Source organism: Caenorhabditis briggsae, assembly GCF_000004555.2.
Source record: "Caenorhabditis briggsae complete genome, chrX, whole genome shotgun sequence".
In the NCBI taxonomy this organism is placed as follows: domain Eukaryota; kingdom Metazoa; phylum Nematoda; class Chromadorea; order Rhabditida; family Rhabditidae; genus Caenorhabditis; species Caenorhabditis briggsae.
In genome coordinates this window covers 6,128,289-6,155,891 of record NC_013491.2, presented here as the reverse complement: position 1 = coordinate 6,155,891, position 27,603 = coordinate 6,128,289, and the positions used below count along the sequence as shown (strand labels likewise).

Genomic DNA, 27,603 nt, shown 5'->3' with positions numbered 1-27,603 from the left:
AGAGTTTGGTTTCTCACAGAGATTAGAAATTCCAGATTATAAGATCCCTCTATTTCTATATTTCCCACTTTGCAAAAAAAGCGGAATCATGATTTCCGATTCTTGGAAAAACGCCTCGTCAATTTTTGTTGTTTTTTTCATTGATAAGGACTTTGCCATTTCTTCATCGTATCATTACATTTTTTCCCTTTTCTGAACTCATCAAAAATCAAGTGCAAACCACAAAACCAACATTACCTTCTCAATTTTGGCTACTCAGTGAACGGAAGGAAAGGGCAATGTCTGCAACAGCAGCCTACGGATTAGTTGATCCTGATGGAAACCATACTATACGAATACCTTTTTAGAATCTAGTGTATGGTGTGCTCGGATTAAAGTGCACTCTTTAAAGTTTCTTCCTAATCTCCTAGGGGATTTGAGGAGGATGATGATTTGTTGAACAATCAGCGGATAAGGAATTTGTGATAGATCAACTACAGAAAGAAAAAATTCGAGAAAGGTTATTATTAGAATAAGGGGAGGGGGTGATTTAGATATGGCTTCCTAATAGGCGGATTACTCTGAATTTTACCAAAGATTGTTGTGTATATAATTAACCACGTCTAATTATTATTTTCCTGAAGTCCTGTGCTTGCCATTCTCATCGATCTGTCTCTTGGTAAGTTTCCAGAAATCTCTAATTCTTGATTTTCAGAAAAACTTGACACAAATATATTTATATATAAATAACTTCATATCCGGATTCACCTGCTCCATTACCCTTCCAGATTAATTTCGAGATTTTGAGGTAAGTCTGATTTGTGGATTCTTGAGCAGATCTACAGAACCGGCCATTAAGATACGCAAAAAGCCTTTTTGAATTGATTTTTAGCCTATCGGGCCATTTTCAGGAGTCTAAAGTTTGGTTGTAAAGTTTCTGATCGCTTTGAAATTAACGGTGCGTGTTAAACAGGCTTAGATTAAAAATTTTGCAAACACAGAACTATTTGGAAATTTCTAGTTTTCAATTTTTGCAGATTTCTATAAGATACTTGTTTTTTAACATTTTCAGTCCAAAATGGGTGGAAATGGTGACTTTCAGAAATCGGCAGATAGCGCGAAAAGTGGGACATTTCGAAAAGTTTTGTAAGAGCATAGTTACCAATCCAGGTCTGTTTCACACCCTCTACAATTTTCAAAAGAATAGGAAAATTGACAGCCGATCTCCAGACTTTTAAAAATGCTCAAAATGGCAGAAAATAATTTGAAACTACTTTTTTTCTATATCTTGTTGACCGATACTGTCAAGTAAACTAGAAAACTAACAGCTCAAAGCATTTTCAAACATCATTTTTTCCTTTTTTGCCTTCTTTTTCTCCTTCACCTTCTCCCCCTCATAAATAATGCACTTAGCGGTCCCGTACGAATGCTTCTATCAATTTTCCCGTAGAATAGATTTTTTTTTGTGGGCCCCATTTTTTCTTCTCTTCTCCTTTTTTTCCGACTAAGATCATAGTTCCTTATATTCTCGTTTTTTCGCACTTCACACTTCTCACAAAACTCGATTTGCATCAACATTTGAATGAGTGGCTGATCCCTTTCTCGTCACATCTCGAATGATGAAAAGAGCGAAGACTAGAATATTCAAATGCAGCATAAAAAGAAGTAGAGAGGGAAACGTTGCTCAGCTCGACGAGCTCTGGACCAAGAGAGTGCTCAATTCCTTTGAAACTTCCGGCAGGGGTTTTGCTCACGTATTTGTGTAAGGAAACAGGGGGCGTTTTTTTTTTGCTGTGAATGGAGATGGAGTAAAAGGTCCCAAAGATTTTTATTTCAAATTTTTTTGAAAGTTTGGTTTTGTGAGAGTCGTCTTTTCAGATCAACAGCGTAAACTGAAACCTCCGAAAGTTTGAAAACTTTTTGAAAAATACTTAAATTTGATCGGAAGGGGTTTCGACATTTCGGGATCTAAAGTACCGTATTTCCTGAACTTTAGCTCACCCAAACTGTATCTCAGAAAAACTTCGCAAACTACCTGTGACTCGAAAAACTAATTTGGCTTCAGTCAATTTTAACAATCTCCTATTTCACCTGTTCTTTGTGATTCACGCCAAATTTTTAGAATAGTTTGCATTTTAAATTTGTTTCATCAGACAGCTGAAAAAATTACCAAACACCTTGGTTTTTTAAAAGTTTATGAAAATGTATTTTTTAAAGAAACTATCAACTTTGAGAGACTCAAAACATCACAATACTCCGTATTTTTCTTTGAGCTAAATTATCACAAATCCTGTGAACTACGTATTGTAAAATTTGTATTAGAAGGGCCTCATTAATAGAAGGGCCCCTATAATAGAAGGGCCCCCGTAATAGAAGGGCTCTATGTGAAAAAGGACCCCCTTTAAAATGTGTTTTGAAATCAGTAAATTTCCGTACTTTTCAGTGTAAAATATTCCGGGAACTCCACAATTTAATAGAAATTTGTTAAAACTCTATTTTTCGATGAAAATCTTGCCAAATTTTGGTGAAATCGGCAGATTTTCATGAATTTCGAACAAAACTTCGTCGAATTTTTTGATGCGAAATTTCGGGAAAAAAACTGGCCGGAAAAATAGAAGGGCCCCTGTAATAAAAGGGCCCTCCAGACCTTGGAACAATAAAAGGGCCGGCCCTTCTAAAACAGGTTTTACGGTATATCAAAACTATGACCTTAAAGTTGAAGTTTTGAGTGAGCTTCTATTACAGAAAATACGGCATGCGTCCGTCGAGCCAAACAATTTCCAAACCCTGAACGCTCAAAAAGATTAATTGCAAATATTCAAGATTTCAGGTTTCCATAAAATCCTCCAATTTCACCTGTTCTTTGTGATTCACTCCCAATTTTAGAATGGTTCGAAATTTGAATTTGTTTCGTCAGAACAGGTGAAAATAATAAGCAAACATCTTGTTTTCTTGGTTAAAAATACCTTTAAAGTTAACTCTTAATTCTGAAAGGTTCAAAAGATCATACTATTGAACTACCGTAATTGATGTTTCAGAAGTTCATTCTTTAAATGCACTTCAAGCCTATTTATCTCGGTTCTTAAACGAAATATCAAAAAGAAGTAAATTGATGAAATATTGGTTACCGTATTTCCTCTAATAGAAGCCCATGGGCTTCTATTTTTCAACCTCTCTCTCAGGGTGGGTTTTAATGAGAGAGTGAGCTTCTATTTTTCAATGATTAATTTTCAAAAAATTTTTGTTCAAAAAATCAGGAATTTGTCAATTCGGAAGTTAAGAATTCTGAAACTCGGTGTTTTTTTAATTCGAATTTTTCATTCTGCAATTCTAAACCTCAAAGTTCCAAATTTATGAAATTCTGAGATTCTAGAATCTCAAATTCAAAATTCAGGAATTCTGTAGATCAGAAATCAGAAATTGGGAAATTTTCGAGTTCTAAAATCACAGCAGCTCTAAAAATTCTGGAATTTATAATTACCGTATTTTCTCTAATAGAAGCCCATGGGCTTCTATTAGAGAGGGGACTACAAATAGAGGTGGGCTTCTATTAGAGGAAATACGGTATTTTATGATGAAAATTTCATTGGTTGACTATAATTTGACATCTTTCGAAGCAACCGAGATAAATTGGCTCAAAGTTGAAAGTTGGCGTGAGCTTCTCTCAAAGAATAGTCCCAATGGAGACTTCAATAAAATTGGATAAAACGTTCTAGACTTCGATAGTAAGAACTTCTAGACAAATACAGAACGCAAATATTATAAACAGTGATTTTGTGCTTCCCTTTCTCCTCCAATCCCCTTAATAGCTCTTTAATGTATTCCGAGTCATCCATCCCTTCCCCAGTTTTTCTCTCTTTCCCTTCCTTCCTTGCTGATTTTTTCATCACACTTCCTGCAAACGGAAATTGAAGTCATTTCAGATGTGAATACATTTAGCAGATGTTCAGCATGGAAAATCGGCTTGTGTTTCTATGGTTTTGTTGAGAGAAAAAAAGACGAAGAAGAGAAGGAAGATGAAATAAACGGAGCATGAGTGAATGGGGCGGAAAATGCCGAAAAGATTCGTCCTTTTCGCTGAGAAGCAGCAGATGGAAAACGACTCGACGATGCCAGTTATTTTCGTTTCAAACTGATGTGACCGGCAGGCTTTTTCGATTCTTCTTGAGCGAAGTTCACTGAAAAGACCCATTATTCCAACCATCATTACTTTTCTGTTTATGACAACCATTCTGCCCATCATTTATTATTTTCTGCCATCTGGCACCATAGGACGAAGAGCATCTGCTTGGTTTTTTTTTTTTTTGGATTTTTTGTTGAACTTGGAATTTGTAGTCCACCCTGTCACCTGGCACTTCCCCATCTGTCAAACTTCATTCTCTTTTTTTCGTCTGGTTGTCGTCGTACACGACTTGCTCAGTGTTCACTACTCATTAGAATATCATTGTTGGTAAATTTGAATACCAAATAATTCCTGATCACTAAAAAATTTCGAGACAGTATTCGATCAGTTGAACTATTATCTACAGTAAGAGAAAGTTTGAGAAAGTTTTTGAAAATTTATCAAACTCAAAAATTAATAACTCAAAGAGCTAGTATAGGGTGGAGTTGTAGGAGAGCATTTCCGTAAGTAGACAAATATTGAATAAAAAAGTTTTCCCATTTTATAAAACACTAGTAAAAATCATGATTCATTTCCGATTACCCAAAATAGATGAACTTTTATTCAAACTCTAAGAACTGCCATCAGTTTTAAGTACATGTTAGCAAAAAGTAGTCAGCTATAATATGTTATTTCTAAAATAAAGAAGTATTTGGTCCGTTCACTACTTTTTGATAACTATAACAGGAACCGAGATGAATTGTCTTGAAGTTAACGGTCATTCTATTGGTGTTCATGGTATTTGCCTATCGAAATGAAACAAAAATGAAAAAATTAATCAAAGTTCTCTAATTTACAAACTACAGTAATCACTTGTGAATTGGGAAACTCACTAGATATCAGTCATACTCAGTTTTCCACCAACTGAGAATTTCCCATTCCCAGTGAATATCCTTGTTTTCGTATAATTTTTCTTTTTCCTTAATCTAAAATGACGTATATAGATTCCCCCTCTAATCCGGATAGTTTTGATTCCTGATGTAAATAACACTAATCAGAAAACACCGAAAAACAGATCATAAGCTGATTTCCATAGATCAAGGCTTCTTCTTGGAATCGGCTCTGTAGGCGAATGTGGACTTATATGTATATTCTAATCAACCCACAGGTGTGGCGAGTACAAACAGCAAAAAAATGGATTCAATTTTTATTTCTCTAGAATGTGATCTGATTTTGTATGAAGGGGAGAATGAGACTAATCAGATTTCGATGCCAATATATTTTCCCTATGAATTGTGATTCAAAATCGGCGGATTTGTGTACTATGGAGGAGGGATTTCACTTTTTTTTCGAAATTCATTCTGACTCACACGTAGATATGAAAATCACTGATCAAAGTTCTCAAACTTCTATTATATACCCACCGTGAGAAAAAAATAACTGAATATTATTATTTTGCGTCTCTTTTTGCTCTATTCTCACTTGTTATTCTCGAAAAAGCGCCACATCAGCGTTCTGTGGGTTTTTTGTCATCATTTTCTCTTACTTTTCACACCTCTAGAATTCCGATTTTTCAGCAGAAAAGTTTTTGTTCAATTCAAACATCATACTGTTCTTGAACTAGAACTGGTTACTAGTTAATGAAGTATTTCCAATTTTTTGCCCCAATTAGAGATTCTTGATCTTCAAAAACTACTACCTGGCGAAAAAAGTGATACATTTGCGAGCGAGACAAAAGTGTCTGTTTGATTTTGCACTGCCCTTGGGGAGCTTTTATCCTCCCACCGAAACACGTTTCGGATTGTTGAAATAAGGCCAGTAAAAAAAGAACGTTAGCAATGTTTGTCCAGCCAGTCAAACAAACACCATATTCATTTTTACGTTATTTTTTCTAACTTGTCCAGAAATGAGAAGTGGGGGGGGAGCACTTTTGAGAGCGCGAAAAGTTGATCTACCGATATTTTTGAGAAGAATAGGGGTACAGGAGATTTTGCGTTATTTTTGAAGTCAAGCTAGACGTGTTTGACATGTAACTCCAAAGCAAAATTCTGAAAAATTTCGAGAATAAAGTCTCTCAAATATCATTTTTGAGCTGTGCATTTTGAGCTCAATTATCTCGGTTCCTGTAAAAGATATCAAAAATTTGTCAACTGATTAAATATTACTCATAATATTACTAATATTTTAAAAGTTTGAAAATTATTGATATCTTCTATGGGAATTGAGATGATTGAGCTTGGAGAAAAAAATACTGTTTCATTAGAAAACTCACGGTAGTTTTTATGTGATAGGTGCCGTTTGTGATATGAAATTTTATGGCGAGGATTGGGGAATTCGTTAGTTATAAAATATCATAGAGTTTAAAGTTTGCTGAACTTATAAATTCATACTACCAATATTTTCTTATTTTGTAGAATTATGATGTCTCTTACAAAAATTTAAATAGCGTACCTCTCCAATAGAAGGCGTCAACTTTGAGCTCAATTATCTCGGCTCCTCCAGAAGATATCAAATATGAGTCAATTGATAAAATGTTTGCCATCGAATTCTCAAAATATTGTCAGTTGACACGTTTTTGATATCTCTCACATAAATTGAGATAATTGAGCTCAAAGTGTACAAATGCTCCTTTTAGAGAAAATACGGTAGTTAAGCTCATAGTGAACATGTAGGGATGAATATTTCAAATAGGAAATATTTGAAGAAAGTCCAACATCTAAAATTTTTTTGATGTTCAATTTGTCTGGGTGGCCATTCCGATAAAATTCCTTTCTCTCTCGTTTTGAACTTCCAACGCAACCCCTTGATCTTTCCATCCTACGGCACTTAGGAACACGATTCCGTCAAATTACTATTCCCTCCGAAAGTGAACGGAAATGTTTCCATACCAACGTTCTTAATTCTACACCAGGGTCGGCGCAACGGGTGGCTATTTGCGCATCCATCTCTCGGAGTGGCCCCTCCCCGATGGGTAGAGTGCCGCACAGGTTGCCGCGCACTCCGCACCTTGGTTTAGCCGACCACATCCATTTTTCCTTCTTCTTCTTCTTCTTGTTCTTCTTCACCCTCACGTCGACGTTTTTCCTTCAACTTTGTGTGGCCGGCCATTATTTGCGTCTCTTTCTTCATTTTTTCTTCTCGAAGGCTCTCTCTTCTCTTTCCGTCTATCTCTTTTCTCAATGCCAGAGTTGATGAGATGGAATGGAAAACGAGACGTGTGGAGGGGGTTGAAGAATCGAAAGAAAAACGACAGCCGGCGAGATACAACACAACAGACAGCCTCCTCCCTCCATCACTTTCTTCTGTTTTCCCCCCGGTCGGCGTTATCTCCCCTGCGCTCTCCAACTTCCTACAGTGTCTGTCGCAAGGTCTGCGTCTCTTCACCGCCACACTCACAGCACATTAGTCAGCACCCCTAGTCTCTCTTACTCTCTATGCGTAAGCCTCTCGTTTCTCGGCGTCTCGCTGTCTTTTTTGATGCCACTACTCTATTATGTGTTTGAGGTGGTGCGACTCTCTTCAGATCCAGCGCTATTTCGCCCCCCCCCCCCCCAGGCACTGGATGGATTCTCACTGTATCACACAGAAATGGACGTTTGTATGCCCTCTACAGTAGAGGTGGGAGGAAAAAGGAGGAAATGGAGGGAGAGAGAGAGAGAGAGAGAGAGAGATAGAGATAGAGAGAGAGAGAGAGAAAAGGAGGTCCTTTTCCAAATGATACAACAACGTTTTGGTGGTTGCGAAGAGGGAGGTGATCGCAAATGATGATGACTACTGGATGATCATGATTAGTTCTGTTTCCCCATATTTCGCATATTTAATTTTTAAGTGTGTGGAAACATCATACATCCCAACTCCTCGTGATGGATGGCAAGAAAAGAACGTGTGTGTTCGACGTCACATTTCATTCTCTTCTTTATCTTCTCTCTTCTTTTGAATATTTTTTTTCTGACCTTTCCTCTTTCAAACTTTTTTTCCCTTATAGCTCAATTTTTGAGCTTGTCTTTTTTATCTTCGTTCTTTACGAAAATCATTTCTCTTGTCGATCTTCAAAAGCCGTTTGAAATGCATCAACGACTGCATATACACATCGGGGAGGGATTATTGGGAAGGCCATGTCTTCGGATTAAGATCTTTTCCACCGTGTGTTTTGATCTTTGTCTAGGTTTCCCCTCTCCCTGGGGGTCATCTTGTCTGTCTCTATTTCGGTCTCATCTCCTTGGAATCTCTCCTAACGTTTTGTTTCGTAAACATTACAGTAGCAAACTTTTGTACTCAAAGAGCACGAGCTACTGATGATGACACGCGTGTATGTAGAAACAGATCGGGAGAAAAGAGACAGAAAGAGTTGACTTCCCCCCCCCCCCCCCCCTTGCCTCCCGTTTTCTCCCTTTTCTCAACACGCCCGTGTGCTCGACAAAAGTATTCCCAAACAGTGGACCGATTGAAAAGAAACTAAATAATCTTTCCTCTCTTCATCTTCTACCTCCTTCATTTACCTCCCCAACCTTTAACCTCTCTCTCTCTCTCGTTCTCTTCGGGAGATTTGAGCGCGTGTGTCAAATCAAAAAAGTTCACAAACGTCATAAGTTTGTGTTGATTTGATCTTCCACTCTGGCGGCGCGACAACGGAAACCACTTTTTTTCAGGAATCACTTTTCTTGTAAATTTTTCTATTTTCAAAATGATCCCTAAATTTAGCAGGCTGTCTATCAACTGATAAACTTGATAAACAGAGAGAAAGGAAAGAAGAAACTTAGAGAAATGAAGATGATAAAGATAACTCGAGTCATTTGGTAACGTAACGTCTATATGCCTGGAAAAAGGAAAATGCTCGGTGAAAGTGAAAGGGTCTTGTCCTTTTTTAGCAAAAAGGGCGCCACTAAGTCGTTGTTCACCCATTCGAGGCGCCATCACGTCCCTCATCTATCTTGTTGAATACCATAGCACTTGAAGAAGGCAAAAATTGCGAGGGAGAGAAAGAGAGAGTTCGAAAGTGTCGGTGTGGACTCCGCCTTTGTCCGCTAGACTTCTTTTCGGAGGCAATTCGTTTTTTTTCTTGTCTTTTTTGTTGTCTCCACCAATCCACCAAGACAAGGGCTTGGTGGGTCCTAGAATTTTTCTTTTTTTTCTCTCTCTCACACTCTCTTCGAGAAGAAAAAAAGTCAAAAGTGGGGGAAGTCTCGGTGTTTGGCCGCGAGCCAACCACCGACCATCGAGAAGTTAAAAACAACACATTCATTCAGCCACCCCCCCCCCCTCTAAATCACTTTTCTTTAAACTTTTCACTTTTTCTCTCATCCTCCTTATCTCTCTTTTTTTAAAGTTCCATATCTTGTGTTCCAGTGGGCTTCCCTTCTTCTTTTTTTTCTACCTCTCTATTTTTACTCGATTTCTGAGATTAATAGATCTCTCGAGAAGATTTCTGAGACACCGAGAGAAAATGAAAAGAAGCGATTGCTCATCTTCTTTTTTCCTTATTTTTTGTAACAAAAAATACCCCGTTGTCCCGAGCGACCCCTTTTTTTCTCTCGTCCTGCGGTCCATTGGCTCCGTTGCTCTTTAGAATCGCAGTCCTTGGGAGAAGAAGAAGTGGGGGTGGGCTCGACGACAACACGGCAAACCACTCAAACTCATCAAACCGCGCTCACCGCACCATTGCGCTTTATGCGTGTGTCCAGGGTCACATAGGAAAAATGCGGAGCAAAAAAAACGGCAAAAAAGGAAAGAGAGGAAGGCAGGAGACCCCGGTGAAGGCTTTCCCCCGTTTTTTTTCCATAATTGCTTCGAATCAATGAAGATAGCATCGGACCCTCTTACTTTCCTCTCTCGCCTTGATCCTATCTTTGCCTTCTGTCTCACAGTTGTTTTTCAAGGTCTCCCCAGGAATCGCGTTTGTTGATATGATTTAGGATCCATTATCTGCATCTCTAAGATTGTGGACCGTAACACAACAGTTGTTATCAATTAAAATGCAAAAATGAATGTGATTGTGTAAAAAAAAAAACACAGCCGGATGAGTGCACGTGCACTCATCCATTCATTTATTTTCAAACTCACCGCACTAGTATACTAATCCTTCTCTCTTCAATGCCCATATATTCCTCTTTTCCATCTTGTTGCTTTTTTATATCTCTAGTTTCAATTCTGAAAAGTTCATTGTTCGCTGCTAAAACATAATCTCTATTCGGGGATTATGTGTTTTTTATTTCGCTATGAATTATTTCCGACTTTCCATTCTCTAGACATAATCCTTCCACTTATAATGAGAACTTTTAGTTGATCTTTTTCGAGAAAAAACGCAATTTTTATAAACAATTTTAATAATTTTCAGCTGCCAATGGCATACGCTCCGGGTTCTGGAGGTGGTGGAGGAGGAGCGCCTCCAGGACAACAGATGATGTCACAAAATATTTCTGCAGAAGCTTATCTTCGATTATCAGTGAGTTTTTCATTTATTTTTGCAAATAAGGTGCGGTGATTCACTTGCGAATTGCAACCCTGTCCCTGATTTTTATCTCGTTGTCGTATTCCTGAAATCTAATCTATGCCTTGATCTTTTCTCTGTCTTTTCGCTCCAGATTCTTCTTCTTTCACTGTCCATACGCCTAATCGTTCATCAGAGGTTCAGATAAGGTCATCGAGAAAAACATAAAGGAAGAAATACTGTAAAGTATTTAAAAACTGTTTTCGGTTATTCTGACCACTTCCAGAAGTCCGGAGCTCGGCTGGAAAGTTTCTGTTCTTGTTTGAAATTCTTGCATGGTCCTAGATTGAAATTAAACCAAGATTGAAAAGTGTGCATTAACAAAATTTTCGAAATTTCCAAGTTTTTTTTTGTAATTTGTCAATTTCTGAAAAACCCCTTTTTGTGTAGTTTCGAGCGGAAAACATTTAAAAACAGGTGTCTTTGAGAAGTCCGCAAGTAGTTGAACAACTAGAAATTTTCTAGAACTTCTGTAAATGCAAAATTTTAAATCTAGGGCTGTTTTGCGTCCTTGAAAGTTTTCAAAATGATCGGAATCTTGAGAGCCGAGCTCTAGACTCCTGAAAATAAAAAAAATGGCCAAAAATCAACTGATAACTCAGTTTTCTTATATCTTTTTGTCCGGTATCGCACGTGATTAATCAGAAAAGGAACTATTTTAGAATTAACACCCGTTAAAAGGTGCGTCTATCTTCTCACTTGTTCTTTGATACTGTCATCGGTTCCTTGGTCGGCAAAAAAGAGAAAGATTCGAAGAAAAATGTGATTTTTTGAAATCATCCAAGACCAGCAAACGATAATTTTCCCATCTCTGTGTCCCCAGCGATAAGAAAAAGAAACACAAAGCGATGACTGTCACAAGTCCCGATCTCTCTCCCACCTTTTTTGTGTTCTCTTTTTAACACATTTCTTGTTTGATCTCTTTCCGAAACTTTTCTCAACATTCCTCAGTCTCTTCCCATCTAAGCCCCCCCCCCCCCCTTCGGTCTCGTTAGTGTCCAATTTCACAAAATAACTTGATCGCGCATGAACCCGAGCCTTTCAGGACACGGACCAAGAGCACCCTCTCAGGACCTTCTTGATGTTTGTCGCTGCCTTTTTTTCTTTTGCCCCCCGATTGTCTGTTAGTTGGTGTCGGGTTTCTAAGAGAAACACAAAAACACACACACACACAAAATTTGACGTTGGTTTTTTTTCTTTGGTGTATTTGGAAAAGAAGATGTGCCTAATGGGGGAAAGGTGGTCGGTAGTTAGAGCAAACATTACGCAAGACAAAAAAGTTCACACGTACCGATTTTTTTTTGTTTGATTTATACGTAAATGATAAATATATATTTAGTCTAGGGGTCATTGGGGAATCATTGTGTGGTCAGTTGGTGTTTTAGGGGTTTTAAACATTTCCAACTTCATAGGTACTGTAAAATAGTTTTGAGGGATCTTTTATCACACTATTTCCCATTATTGGAGCTCACTCAAACCGTTAAATTTAAGCTCATTGATCTCGATTTTCGAGAGAGGTAATGTAAATTTATCAATTGATAAAAAATCGGTGAGATCATGATAAATAATTTATCAATTGACACATTTTGAATAGCTTTCACAGAAATTGAGATAATTGAGCTCAAAATCGATAGTTTGGGTGGGCTTCTATTAGAGGGAGTACGAGATATTACTGGAATATTGATAATTTTTGTAGTGATCCTTGAGAAAAAGACATGCTTCTCACTAATTTTAAGATTCCAAAAAAACACGTTTATCAAATTTTTAAAAAGAACTTTTAAATAACGCTAAAATTATCAATTAGCCCTATTATGAGAACCCCTTTTTTTCTCGATAATTTTGAAAATACTATTCCGCTGTCTTTTCATTTTTTAGGTTTTGATTCAGCTTGAAAACTCAAAAAATTCCGTTCTCATATCTAAAATACGCTTTACTTAAACGTCACCTCAAATCAAAAACTTAGTTGAATTATTCAAAGAAATAACCCAGCATCAAAAAATATGGGGGTTTTATTTTGACAAAAATTTTACGTGCACTTTAAGCTTATTTATCTCCGTTTTTTTGAGAAATATCAAAAATCTGTTAACTGACAAAATATTGTTGGTACTATGACAGACATTTTATTTGTTGAGCAATTGTAGATATCACTTGCAGGAACTGAGTTAATTGAGCTCAAATTGCAAGCAACGGCTAGAAATTTATTAGAACAGGTATTTTCCGAACCACCTGAACAATAACAAAAATTAGCAAGAAAAAAAAACAATACGTTAATGCACTTTTGTTTTCACTCCAATTGTTTTTTAATAACAATTACGCTCACAATAGACTCCGTCTGATATCACTCAATCAAGAGAGTGTAGAATAATGGTCTCACAGCTGATCGTGAATTGTTGCCAATCACCCAAAAATGGACACATACAGGATGGGAGGCCTGTTTTTGTCTCATTTGTCTTCATCTTCGACTTCTCGCGCTGTCTAGATCTTCCGCTCTTTCTGATCTTTTTTTGCGAATTTCATTTCTTTCTTGTCATCTTCCTCTCTCATCGCGTCAAACCACATAATGATCACGTGAACTCACACTTATTTTCCATCTGCTTCGTTTCCTGCGTTAGATGTTTAATCAAGCCTGTTTTTGTTCCTTCCATCCTGACCCCATGTCCTCATTTTTCTTCATCTTCTGCTCTTTAGAATTTTTCCTTTCCTATTCTATTCCCAATTTCAAAACTTCTTCTCTCCCTCTTCTCTTTTTCCTCTTTGACGATTCTTCCTGAAAAAAAGAAGCAGAAAAATGAGTGCTTTTTTCTGTGCTCCTCACATATCACTTGGTCTGTTAGTGTCATGGGACCCGGGGGCACTCCGAGGAAGAGAGATCCTTTCAAATTGTCGACGAAGGCTCAAGCATCTCTTCTGGACCCTCCTTCTTCTCAAGTGAGAGGAAGATTTTTGAACACGTTTTTTTTTAAACGTTTGGTTTGTCGGCTCGTCGTCCCTAGAGAAGATGGATGAGATAAGAAAAGTAAGGAAAGGAGAAGATTCTGGACCAAAGTACAACTTGAGGGGACCACAATCATAGATTTTCGCGAGCGGAGATTTATAGCCGAGACAGATTAGACATTTGTGTTTTGAACTTTTCGAAATTATCAAAAGATCAGAACTAAACACATTTTGCTAGATTTCAAAAATTATCAAGTTGATTTTTAGGGTTACATATATGTACCGGTCAATAATTAATAAAAAACGTATTTCTTTTGTTTTGCTGAAAAAATATATAAATCGCTCAAACTTTTTGTGGAACTATACTATCTACAGTATCCGTCAAAATATATACAAAAACGTGTTTTTTAACAATTTTCTGGGGTATGAAGCTCGGCTATCCGGTTTCCGATAACTCTGAAAATTTTGGAGGGTGTAAGAAAAACAGACCTGGAATTAAAAATGTGGCAATCACGAAATTTTCAGAAATTCGCCAATTTTTGAAAGACACTCGTTTTGGCCTACTTTCACACTGAGAACTTGAAAAACTAGGTATCTTTCATAAACCAGTAAAAAACTAAAACACTCTAATAGGAATTTTCAAAAATTCTGTAAATACATGTTTTCAGCCCATGTGTGTTTTACATCCTTAAAAATTTACAACGTGATTGAAAACTTCAGCTTATGTAAGCTCCAAATTCCGGTATGTAGTCAAAACGGGAAAAATAACTTAAAATTGGGGTTTTGTATATTTTTGATATCCTAAAAAACTTCATACTAATTTGGAAGATAATGTAGAACCTGTTGTAAAAGAGCCGGCTTTTCTATTGTTTCAAGAAACCTCTGAAGAGATTTGCTTATACAGGTTATACGGTATTCAGTCTAACCCATATTCCTTAGACCCCGAATTCTCCCTGTCAATCAACACCCAGAACTTGGAACCGTGCCAACCCATGTATGACCAATCCACTATCTTCTTCCGATCGTCTTATTTCACAATACCCACCACCATCATCATCCCTGTGTCTCCGATTCTCTCATTCCTGAGTCATTGATCACTTCACCCCCAACACAGCCGGTCGACCATCCGAGTAATGATAACAGACACATACACACACAGGCCCGAGAAAAATTCAGATAGATACAAAGAGTAAGAGTGTCCATACATACACAACAATCGCTTTTCAAAATAGTGTTGAACATAGGTGAGAGCTGCAAAACTGCATGACATTGTGACGTCGTGTGGGAATAGGTGACGTACCTTTCTTGTGCCTCTTTTGCCGGTTTTACGGGCAAAAAGAGCGAAAATGATAAGGGAAGAGGAGAAAAGAAACAAGACTATGAACTGTTGTATATTGATAAATGTTATTACGAACAGTGTGTGCCTGAGGGCCAGTGTGCGCTTTGATCTAGGTGATAAGAGAAATGACTTGTCCTGGAATGGACGAGTCATCTTGGAAGAAGAAACAGTACACATGAACGAATATACATCTTATCTTTGGTGTTCTATCGCTGGTCCGATATCTTCTAAAGAAGATATCAAATTAGGAGAAGGATGTCTCACTGCAAAAGGCAGAGAAAGATCAACCTGGGAACAATCAGACCTTTTTTTCTTCTCCTATTCTGTTCTGACTAAAAACGTGATCGTTTCTTTGCCCGAAAATGAACTTTGTACATGTTCGATAAATCATTCGTCTTCTTCATGCTAATCAGTTCACGTGATCTTCATTCTGTCTTTTTCTGTTCCTCCTTTTTTTTTCCTAAGAATTCACACTCTCTGCTAAGAATAAACAGTCCCGGTCAATAAGACAAACGAAAACGTCTTTTTTCAGTTGATTTCTGGCCATTTCGACCATTTTCAAGAGTGTGGAGCTCAGCTGTCAAGTTTTAGATCACTTCGAAAAGTTTCGAGAGTATGAAACAAGCCTAGAATGCAAACTCCGCATTCACGAAAATTTTGAAAATCCCCAGTTTTCCAGCTATGCCCATTTTTTGCCTGTTTTTGTAGAAAACCGTGAAAAAACAAGTCTTCCAGAAATTGGCGAATAGGTGAAAAACTAGAAAAGTTCTGCGGATGCCAAATTTACAATCTAGGTCGGTTTTACATCCTCCGAAGTTTTCAGAGTATCTGAAAGCTTGACAATCAAGCTCAGAAAATTAGTCAAAATCAACTAAAAGCACTTTTTAGTATATCTTACTAACGGGTACTGTGGATTATATATTTCCACAAAAAAGTTCAAACTATTTAATTTTTTCAGCAAGTACAACGAGAGCAGCTCAATCAACAAAGGATACAAGCACAACTGCAAACGAATGGACCTGGAAGCTTGGGACAACAACCACAACCACAGCAGCCGCAGCAACAGCAGCAACCACAAATGCAGCACGTTCAGCAGCCACAGCAACCGCAGCCAGCACCCACGCCGGGTCAGCAGCAGCAACTACAGTTGAATGCACAATTGCTGCAAGCACTCTCCTCACCACAAGGACAAAATATTGTGAACATGCTTCTGATGCAGCAAGCGATGCAAGCACAACAAACTGGAGGACAGACACCGCAGCAGATTTTGCAGAATCATTTGGCTCAGCAGCAAGCTCAACAGCAGGCTCAGCAACAGGCTCAAGCTCGAGAACAAGCCCAGCAGCAGGCCCAACAAAATGCTCAACAAAACCAGCAGCAGCAGCGTGCCCGCGAGCAAGCTGAGCAACAGGCTAGAGCACAACAACAAGCCCGAATACAAGCCGAACAGCAAGCTATCACAACTCGGATAATTCAAGAACACCAAGCTCAACATAACACTCAGCGAGAGCTTCTCAATCAAAAACACGCTCAGGAACAACAGCAGTTGCAAATTCAAAATAATCAACAGATACAACAAATATCAGCTATGCAAAATCAAGTTGATCCTAATGTAAGGTTTCATCAGAAAATTCAAAATTTGAAATTAAAAAAAAAAAATTTTCAGATGTTCGGTCAACTTGTCCAGGCACTGCACGCGCAGATTAATCAAAACAACACAACTTTGCAAAATCAACAACAAGAGCAGCTTCGGCAGTTGCAACAGCAGCATCAGAATCAACTGGAACAGGCGCTTCGACAAGCTCAACAGCTCGTGAAAAACCAACAAGAGGAAGCCGCTGTTCGACAAGCTCAAGCTCAAGCTCAACAAGCGGCTCAAGCTGCCCGAGAGCGAGCAACGCCAGCACCTACTCAACAGCTGACTCCACAACAGCAGCAGTTGCAGCAACTGCAGCAGCAACAAGCCCAGCATCAACAACTCCAGCAGCTCCAGATGCAGCTAACTCTACAACATCAGCTTCAACAACAGCAGCAACAGAGAGCACAGCAAGGAGCTCTACAAAGACCATCGGTTGCTTCGACACCAATGCCACCAGCTGCTACTCCAGGAATTGAACAAATCGCTCAATTGCAACAACTTCAGCAGCAGCTTTTGCAACAGGCTCAATTGCAACAACAAAATCTTCAACAACAAGCTGAGCAACAGGCACGCCAACAACAAGCTGAACTTGTTGCCCGCCAGCAAGCCGAACGTGAAGCTCGTGCAAAAGCTGAGCAGGAAGAAAAGCTGAAAGCAGAGCGTGCCGCACAAGAAGCCAGGGAGCGAGAGCTAGCTCGTCAACGGGAGCAACAAAATCAGCAACCACAAGGAAGAACCGTGTCGCAAGCGTTACAGTATATCCAATCGATGCAAATGCAAGCAGTACCCGAACAGGGCACCTCAAATAGCGGTAGGTTCTTTTCAATTTTTGAATTTTCTTTTTGTCTCACCCTATTTGTCACATTTGTGTTTAATGACTCAGTTTTTTCCCCTTTTTCTAAACTAAGCTTTGATTTTTAAAAACATCTGTGTCGGTTTTTCCCCCCTTTGTTTCTCCCAAACCATTTTCCCTTTGTCTCCATTTCTCCCTGGTTTCTACCCCTGGATCCTTATATCTACAATTAAAATTCCCACAAGCGCACACACACACCACACCACAACTCCTTTTTCAAAAAAAAAATCTAGACCCTTTGAATTTTAGAGAATCTATTCATTTTCGGTACCATTTAGAGGCATGCTAGATAATAGAGCAGTGTGTGAAGTGTCAGGATATCTAATTCATTATCATTTCATCCATTCATATAGAATTGAATTCTTCTGCACCAGATACTTCTAACCAAATTATTTCTTTTCTGGAATGCTCTTCCACTCACCCCAATCATTTTTCCCCTTCAGCAGCCGAACCAACGCAAGAAGAGCGGTTGGCTCAGATGCTCAACGAGCAGCAGCAGCAAATGTTGCAAAATCAGGCACGCGAAGCGCAGCACCGTCAAATGCTTATCTCATCGACACCAGCGCCAAGAGGTGGTCTCACTATGGGAACACCAATTGCAATTGCAAGACGTGAAGAGCCGGCTCCAGCTCCTGCGGCTCCCAGCACTTCAGGGGTGACGGCGGCATCACGGGGTATCGCAGAACGCACGCCAATTGCAGTGCAACCTATCAAACAAAATTCTAACCCGGCTATGCTACCATCCTCCTCATCCTCCTCGACATTCGCGTCGCGCAGCCATCAGATTTTAGCACCGTCGCTCTCCAAATCGTTTGAGCAGCCCTCATCATCGAAGACATCGTCCGGCAACGAGTCGATGTCGGACCACATCAGCCGTATCATCTCTGAGAACGAAGTGATTCTTCAAGGAGACCCGGTGAGTGTGGCTACGACTAGCGTGATATGGATTTTTTGTGGTTTTATGATTTGATACCAAAAAATGCAATTAAAGAAACCAACCTGAAAACCCAAAACCCTTCTCCATGTCAATTTTACGAGTTTTATAATTTCAATCTGATAATTTTTCTTTGTCCTTTTTTTTGTTCGACGTCTTCGAATCTGTCCATTTACAGGTGATTCGCAAAAAGCGGCCGTATCATCGCCAAATAGGTGCGCAATCCTCGGTCGATCACGACAGTAATAGTGGTGGTGAGTTGTGGTGTGGTTGAGTTTCTTGAAAGCATCATCGCCTACCCTATCCCTTGTCTATCCTAGATCCATACTTCTATTATCCACTCCCCTTGCCCGGTCCCCCGTTTCTGCTATACCGTCTCGATATTTTGCATGCCAGTGCGTGTCTGCACGTGTCCATTATACATATTTAAATATATCTATATATCAAATTGTGTCCGTCCTGTAACACTATAATAGGTCTCTTATTTTAAGGCTCTACACGGACTTCTCCCGGACCAAACAACAGAATGTTGCAAGCAGCCAGTCGGAGCCAAAGTCTATTTGAACTAAGCGGATCCCGACAGTTTATGGGAAGTCTAACTAGTGGTCAACCATTGCTACGACAACTTCAAACCCAAAACGATCCAAATTTCACCCCGGAATGTGTCTACTGCAAGCTCACTTTCCCCAACGAAGCTGGTCTTCAAGTTCATGAGCAAGTGTGCTCCAAGAAGAAAGAGTTGGAGAAGGCTCAACAAGCGGAGAATCAACATGCTGCTCTCAAACGCCGCCATACTCATCAAGATGCCACTTTTTCAATGCACTCGCCAATGGGAGCTCGTACGCCGTCAAATATGCCAGGGCCCTCGGATCCGATAAAACGGATAAAAGAGGATTCAATTGAGTTGAACAATTTTCCATCAACATCCGCTGAACCATTGGTTGTCATCCCAAGACCAATGACAAAAGAGCGCGAACTGCAAATGAATCAAGCAATGGGTCTTGCTGCAATAATTCCACCATTTGTGAGTTTTTGGAGTAGTCTAACATACAATACCTGTCAATATGATATACAGAAACATATTTTTCAGTTAATTTTCGGTCATTTTGACCATTTTCAAAAGTCTGAAGCTTGGCTGCCAAGTGTCCTATTACTTTGAAAACTATGGAGGGAGTAAAACATAACACAATTGAAACTTTTACACTCATAAAATTTTTCGAAAGGAAATAGTTTTTTAGCTATTTGCCAATATCAGAAAAAACTCTCCTTTTTGGCCTCTTTTTGCACTGAAAATGTGCGACAAATGGGTGTTTTCAAGAAATCGGTATTAGCTGAAAAACGGAATTGACGAAAAACTCTGCGAATGCAAAGTTGCCAATCTAGGTCTGTTTCACAGCCTCTAACATTTTCAAAGTGATCGAAAACTTGACAACCGAGTTCTAGACTCCTGAAAATGGTCAAAAATGACTGAAAATTATTTAAAACAAGTTTGTTTTTGCCCTTCTTATTCTCCGGTTCAATTTCAAACCTTTGTACAGCTCCAAGCATATCTCGCCACAGCAATAATGAGCCAAACCTATACACTTACGCCTGGAACTCTCAAACACATCTATGACACGTACAACATGTCTCCTCTTGCCATACAACAATTCCTTCAATCTGCTCAAGCACTAGAAGTAACCCAACTGAATGAAATGATTGACCAACTTGAACGAACATATCAAGCCGATTTGCACACCGAAATTGTAAGTTTTTTGATTGTCTAACTGGTTTTTTTACTAACCCTGTTTTTTTGTTTCAGATTCAAACTCTCCCATCTTGTGAGGTCGAAATTCGAGAGATTGCAAAACAGCAAGAAGCAATGAGCCAAGGAGTGCAACCAGAGCTTTTGGTAGCGACGACATGTCTTCTTTCTCACTCAAGTGGAGCTCGAAGAATTCATACACGAGACCAGGAGTTTACATTGATCAAGTATCATCAAGCAGATCGAACTGAGACAGTGGAACACGAACTTCGAGCTTACTACTCGTTGGAAGTTGTTAATCAACGATTTGTGGCTGATATGCGAGAACTGAATCGCCTTTTAGAAATGGCCGATAAACTTGTGCATCTGCTGAGATCAGACCCCGTTGGACAAACGTCGTCTCTTTATGTATTTGCTTGTGAACAGGCAACAAGTTTGAAGTACTTGCTCCGATCTTATGGAATGGTTCATTTGACAATTGTTGCCAATGTCGCCGAAAGGTTGGGCATTGCATCGCTGATAGATAATGGACAATTCATAATTAATGCTCCGGAACAAGAGGAGATCAAAGAAGAAGTCGAGATGCCGAATCCTGCAGTTCCGTCAGGATCAGAAGGAGCGGCAGGAGGAACCGTCGCTTTTAACGGGATGATAATCAAAGAAGAAGTCGTGACACCACCCCCACAAAACTTCCAAGATGACGATGACGACGATGATTGTATTATTGAAGTCATCGACAAGGATCAGGAACGTCGGATACGGATGAATGCAGCCGCCCAAAAAGCGGAGGCGGAAGCCCGTATGGCTTTAGTTCCACAAAATCAGCAAGAGCAGCAAGTGGTAATGAATCGAATGACTGGAGTTCCATTTATGGTGAATTCTATCGGCTTTGCACAGAATGACATTGGAATGCCTGGTCCAAGTGGGCTCAAAGTAATTGAGGATTCAAAAAACGGGATACTTGGTGGGATGGCAACCGACCAGGACAACAAATATGGGATTGCTATGAAACAGGAGGAGGTGGAAGTTGTTGCACGAACGCTACCGCTAAACATTGAAGATCTTCGTTTAGAGCCGCAGAGAAGTGGAGACACGGATAAACCTTATTGGCTGGTGATCGACGGCAACATCGGTGGCCGTCCGTCCTTCATGGCTCTTCCTTCAACCGCGTCGCGCACCAATCGCACGACAAGCATCACCTCTGAAACCTATACAACTGTGCCACGACAACAGCCGATATTTGCTGAACAAGACGGGACGCATTCAATGTATGCAAACTGGGCAAAGCCAGTTCATAACGATGTGGAAACTAAAATGAATATATCATTCATGGGAATGGTCACCCTGAAGAAGCAAACAGGTCATCACAAGTTCTGGAAATTCACAACGGCAAACAAAGAGCTTGGGAACTATCGAATGACACATTCGTCATTTTGGGATATCAGCACAAAGATTCGGGATCGACAGGCCTCGATGAGCGAGGACAAACCAGTGGAGGAGCCGGACTACGATGCAAAACTCATTGATAGATTAGTTGGAGGTACTTATAATATTTCCGATGTACAAATTGCAACCTCTGCTCCAGTTTCAATGCCAATGATTGTGGCGCCAGAGATGGCGACAGCTGCGGGACCAAGTGGAATAGGTGGTGGACCCAGCACTTCAGATCAGCCGCTGATGATGAGATCTCCTCGACCACCGACTCCGCCGCCAAATGTCGTGCTTCCACCGCCACCAACACCACCACCTATTCCAGCAGCGGAAAACTACGAACCAATGATCGTAGACGAGGAAAATGAGTATGTTAATGCTTCAGCTTTATCGCTTTAATCTTAACCCCAGTGTTCTTATTTTTAGAGTCATTCCAACCAGTGTCGTACTAACCGCTCCTGTTGATGTGCCAGTTAAACATGAGCAAGAGTATCCGATGGAGGTGAAAATTGGAGAATCGTCGGACGAAAGGTAATTCCCCTTATATTTATGTGCAAATTCTGTTCTCTTACCCTTATAATGCGAACCAAATAAAATCATTTTTTGCCAATTACATATGTTTCGTTTTTTTGTGTTCGTTTCATCTCTCAACTTTTCTTCGGGTGTGATAATAAGAAAAAAAAGATACGCCATATCTTATCGCATGTCACTTTCTTACCACTGTGTTGCCTAATAACGGGAGTTTTTTGTGTTACAGACCCAGCGGAATCATCATTGATGATGTTGGCCGTTTCAGAAGCGCCAATCGCCATATGAAATATGTGAGCCGGATTCGACCAAAACACGAGCAGATTATTGGTGGCCATCGCACCGACGAGGTATTCATCTGCGCTTAAAATCTTCCCATTATATACTCAAAATGTGAGTCTGCAGGTCTATGTGTATGTACGTGGTCGTGGACGTGGAAGATATATCTGTGATCGATGCGGAATACGGTGCAAAAAGCCAAGCATGCTGAAAAAACATATCAAGTACGATTTTCTCTCATTAGAAAACAGTGATAAGCGTTTTTTCTTATACAATAATCATTGATAATGATGATGACCAAGAATGATTAAGTAGTTCTAACCTTTTTTTCAGATCACACACCGACATTCGCGCTTTTAACTGCAACGCATGCAATTTTTCGTTCAAAACCAAAGGCAACCTGACTAAACATCTGAGCTCAAAGACCCATCAACGGCGTGTTTCTAATGGTAAGCAGAAGTGATATAACATACAGTACTCGTCAATTAATATGCAAAAAAAAATTCCGTGAATCTCCGGCTATTTTCAGAAGTCTGGAGCTAGGTAATCAAGTTTTTATCACTTTCAGGAATTTTTAGACTGTTGAACAAACCTAGATTCAGAACTTTGCATTCGCAGCATTTCTTGGAAATTCCCAGTTTTTCAGATATATTCCGATTATTTGAAAGATATTCCTTTTGCCAATTTTGCCAGTTTTTGTACGGAAAACGGCGAAAAACGGGTGTATTTCAAAAATCGGCAAACACTTAAAACACTAAGAATTTTTAGAAAATTATATGAATCCAGATTCTTTAATCTAGGTCGGTTTTACACCATTCAAAATTTTCAAAGTAATCGGAAACTTGGCCGCTCCAGACTTGAAAATGGTCAAATTGACCGAAAATCAACTGAAAAACATGTTCTTTGTACTTTCACAGACCAGTACTGTAATTAGAAGAAACCCTGAAAATGAGGCCCTGAAAACCATGAAAACCCCTGAAAACGTATTCTAAAAAAAATCATCTTCAAAAAAAATTAAAATTTCAGCGAACGCTGGAAATGAGAGTGACGGTACCACACAATCTACAAGTAGCATAATGAATATGGAAGACGCATTCAAGATGGAGCCACTATTCGACGCCTATGATGATAACATGTAAGCCTATTCCTTATCTTATTATCAGTAAAATCAACTTCTTTCAGCTCCTCCGATGAAGAAGAAGATTGCGGCCACCTCAACGGCATGCAAGCAGAGCACAAGTTCAAATTCGGCCAGGAGCATATTCTCATGGAGCGTACCGCCCATACTCCGCCCACTCGTTGGTGTCTTGTCGAGGCTCAAAACGACCACTACTGGCCATCGCCAGATCGCCGAACTTGCATGTCAGCTCCACCGGTGGCCATGCAGCGTGAACTTGATGACCGAGGTGTGTGCTAGATCCAGTGGCTCAATGTATCAATTATCGTCGGTTTTCAGCAATGAGTCCCGTCTCGGGTACCATCTCTCCATTCACCAATCGCCGCAATCACTCGCCGTTCTCTGCCGCCTCGCCTCGTAGTCGTCTTATCTCCGAATCACAGCAAAATGACCTATCCACTGTTTTCTATCAATCCGATGATCCCTCATGCAGTTCACAGGTATGCATCTTACTTCATCTTTATGTCATCGATCATATTTGAGATATGAAAAAAGAAAAAAAAAGGAAAAGATAAACTATTTAGAATCCCAATTCATTTGGCCTCAAGCAACTTCCGTCTAGCAGCAGCGGCGGCAGTGGCGGCGCAATGATTAACAATGTGAATTTGTTTCAAAAAGACGAAATTCACAAATGCGAACATTGCGATCGCACCTTCCGCAAGACGTCAGAATTGTATCTCCATCAACATACTCATAACATCGAGTATCAGCTCCACAAGAATCGAATGTTCCAATGCTCGGAGTGTCGGATGCCGTTGCGTACAAAGGCGCTTCTATCCAAACATCTTCATCAAATTCATGGTGTCAATGTGAGTTTTAGTTTTTTTTTATATAAATTTTTTAATTTTCAGATGGATGAATCAGTAACAGCTTGCATCGACCCTTCAGCTACTACTCAATCAGTTCTTGGCGGTCCGTCTACAAGCAATCCTCGCTCTTTCATGTGCTACGATTGCGATATCGGATTTCGGAAGCATGGAATCTTGGCCAAACATTTGAGGTTTGTCTTAGTGACCCTCAACTTGGTGGCGGGACAATAAAATATCGAAAAACGTATTTTTAGTTGGTTTTTGGTCAATTTGGCCATTTTCAGGAGTCTGTATTTTGGTTGCCAAGTTTCCTATCACTTTGAGAAACTTGGATTGTGTAAAACAGTCTTACAGAATTTTTGGAAAATTCCTAGCTTTTCAGTTACTTGCTGATTTCTGAAAGACACTTTTTGTTCGACCCGTTTTTGTACAGGAAACCTGAAAAAGCAGGAGGTCTTTCAGAAATTGTCAAGTATCTGAAAAATCAGGAACTTGAAAAAATTCTGTAAAAAAAAATTTTTCGAGTTAGGTTTGTTTTACGTCGTCCTAAATTTTCAAAGGGATTGGAATGTTGAAAGTCGAGCTCTAGACTCGTGAAATTGGTCAAAATGGCCAACTGAAAAAATGTTTTGGAAATTTTTTTGGATTTCTTCTTGACCAGTACTATTTATTCAATAATTCAGTGTTTATTGAAGTTTTAAAACAAACACTTGAAATTTTCATTTATAATATATCTTAATTCAGTCTAGAACTTCCTCTTTCAGATCCAAGACACATGTAATGAAATTGGAATCACTCCAAAAACTTCCTGCTGACACAATGTCTTTGATAACTCGGAAAGATAACGGTGCCTGTTTGAACGAAGTGGATACCACCGATTGCGAGAGAGCCCGCGTGTCACTTCTCGGTTAGTTTTCAACCTAATTTTGGTTTTTTTTCCTTTTTAATGATCATCTGTTGTGACGTGAAAGTTAGTGTTAGTGCGGTGGTATGTGCTTATCATTATCACAGGTGAAAAAAGGAGAGAGAAAAAAGAGATCACGTGAATGCCTAAAACAGAGAAGTAATGGCTTATCAGTCAACAACCGCAAAACATTTATATCTCTAGATGTTGCCACTGCTCATGAGATTCCTTCTTCTTTTCTTGTGTTTTGTTTTCCTTCTCTAATCGCCTCTCCTCTTTCAGCAATAGTCACGAGACTACGAACCGACCTCGACAGCGAGGAGTCAAGCAGCTCCGCCCCACAAAGCGTTGCCTTGGCTCCCGAGGTGTTGAGAGCGCTGACGGCCAACACTCTGACACCGGCGGCGCCCTCTTCAGCACCGATATCCTCCTCGACGCCGCCGTTATCGACAATACAACACAACACGGTTGTGTCCTCGTCGTCGTCGTCTTCTTCGGTGAGTGCTGTGTCGGCTACGGGCAGCCAAAGTAACGTGTCTTGCGTTAGCAGCTTCAACAACTCCACTATGTCGCCCCAACCAACTGTGGTTCAGCAGGTGTTGTTACCAACAATCCCTCTTCCTCGCTTCCCGTCGGAATCGTCCTACACGCGCTCCACAAAGAGTCCAACGGAGGAGGAGGGCACGAGCTCAATCAAGCGATCGTCGAACAATTTGCCCAAAACCATTCTTCGCATTTCGGAAGTGCCAACTGTGTTTCCAACCAACCTAGTGAGCTCTCACTCTTTCCTTCTGTCCCTTACTTCTAACTCTGTCCACTTATTTTTTTTTGTCCGCAAAAAGTGTATTTTGTTTCTTTAAAGAAAAAGCTAGTGTCCCTGGGTTCATGGGTTTCTAATTCCTATTATTTTTTCTGATTTGCAAACACCATAATACCCAATTAATTACAGAAAACTGATTCGTCATGTCCATCTCCATCTCTTGCCAACCATGTTCATTCCCATTCTGCGAAAACATCACCGTCACCTGCAACAACGCATTTTATTCATCGCAAACGGTAATAAACCATTCTCGCAATCCCCTACAATTCCGATTCTTGCAGTTCGGAGTCTTCAATAATGGGACACACGGGCCCAACCATCGCCAAACAGACACGTGTCTGGAATCCACCACCACCGGAGCCAGTGTTCACATCGCAACCCCTGCAGACAGTCTTCGTCCCACCAGAAAAACCGAAGACCCCCGAGACCCAATCGCAGTCGATTCGTCCAAACTGTAATAGGCCGAAACCAATTCCGGACAATACTAAATGTATGATTTGTCATGAGCAGCTGGCAAACCCCATTGAGCTTCAGGTAAGAATCATTTGTTGGGAGCAGTGATGAACACTAATTTTTCAGGTTCACATCCACGTCGATCACTTTCAAATAAGAGATGGAGCTGAATTCAAATGCCCACGAAACAACTGCGGGCTGAATTATGAGACTGTAGATTGCCTACGCGCTCATGTCAAGGCTCATTATGAGAATGATCAGAAAATGTGTAAGTTATCGTTTCTGTTGGATCTCATGTACAGTACCGTTTTTCAATTGATTTTGATCATTTTCAGTTGCCTGGAGCTCGGTTTTCAAGTTGTCGATTACTTTGAAAATATCGGAGGGTGTAAAACAGGCTTAGGTGAAACTATTTGCATTCACTGAATTGTTATCAAGTTCTTCATTTTTTAGCTACTTGTCGATTTCTGAAAAACACCTGCTTTTCTCACGTTTTCAGGAGAAAAACAGAAAAAGCTATCTTTTAGAAATGGGCAAGTAGCTGAAAAACTAGAAATTTTTGGAAAATTACGTCATTTAAAAATTTCCAATCCAGGTCTGCTTTACACCCACCCCCCCCCCTTTAACCAAAATTTTTCAAAAGTAATCGGACATTTGACAGCCTAGCTCGAGACTACTGAAAATGGTCATAATCAATTTATTGACGGTACTGTATATTACTAAATCTATAAACTTTTGAATAAACAAATTGCAATTAAAAATATCAAATATTACAGTACTCGAAGAACAAAATCTGCTCGCTGATGTCTCTGTTATAATCCCATCACAAGCAAGCTCACCAAAAGTAGAACAGAAGTTCACAACTCCTTTCAAGCTGATTTCCGATCATCATGAGATCTACAATCCTGGACCATCGACGTCTACTGCTCTGCCACCGAAGACTTCGGACTAATCCATCTAGTCATTTTGCCCCTCCCAACATTCCAGCTTTTACAAAAGTTCAATTTTCTGTTTTGCCAGTTTTTTTCCTTCAGAATTCTATCTTTCTTTCCAGTGTGTCGGTATCATGTGATTTTCAAACACTTCGGCTTTTTTTCAGCTGTCGTCAGATTCTAGTTTTTTCATCTGTCGGGTTTTCAAACAAAAATTTCCTGATCTTTTCCTTCACCCCGGAATTCTATATTTGGTGGT

The 27,603-nt window shown here is 39.7% G+C and overlaps 1 protein-coding gene across 1 annotated transcript; it reads left to right on the top strand.

Moving 5' to 3' along the window:
• Positions 1 to 10,421: 10,421 nt before the first annotated feature.
• On the top strand, positions 10,422 to 27,364 carry Cbr-sma-9 (the record flags this gene model as incomplete). Its single annotated transcript, XM_045239250.1, has 21 exons — positions 10,422 to 10,523; positions 15,800 to 17,291; positions 17,777 to 18,249; positions 18,446 to 18,521; positions 18,759 to 19,291; positions 19,806 to 20,012; positions 20,069 to 21,810; positions 21,869 to 21,973; positions 22,200 to 22,320; positions 22,376 to 22,473; positions 22,565 to 22,698; positions 23,276 to 23,384; positions 23,432 to 23,655; positions 23,706 to 23,866; positions 23,951 to 24,426; positions 25,000 to 25,142; positions 25,344 to 25,951; positions 26,089 to 26,195; positions 26,241 to 26,493; positions 26,539 to 26,680; positions 27,189 to 27,364. 21 exons carry the CDS (start codon positions 10,422 to 10,424, stop codon positions 27,362 to 27,364), a joined length of 7,482 nt encoding a protein of 2,493 aa, XP_045096254.1.
• Positions 27,365 to 27,603: the final 239 nt, after the last annotated feature.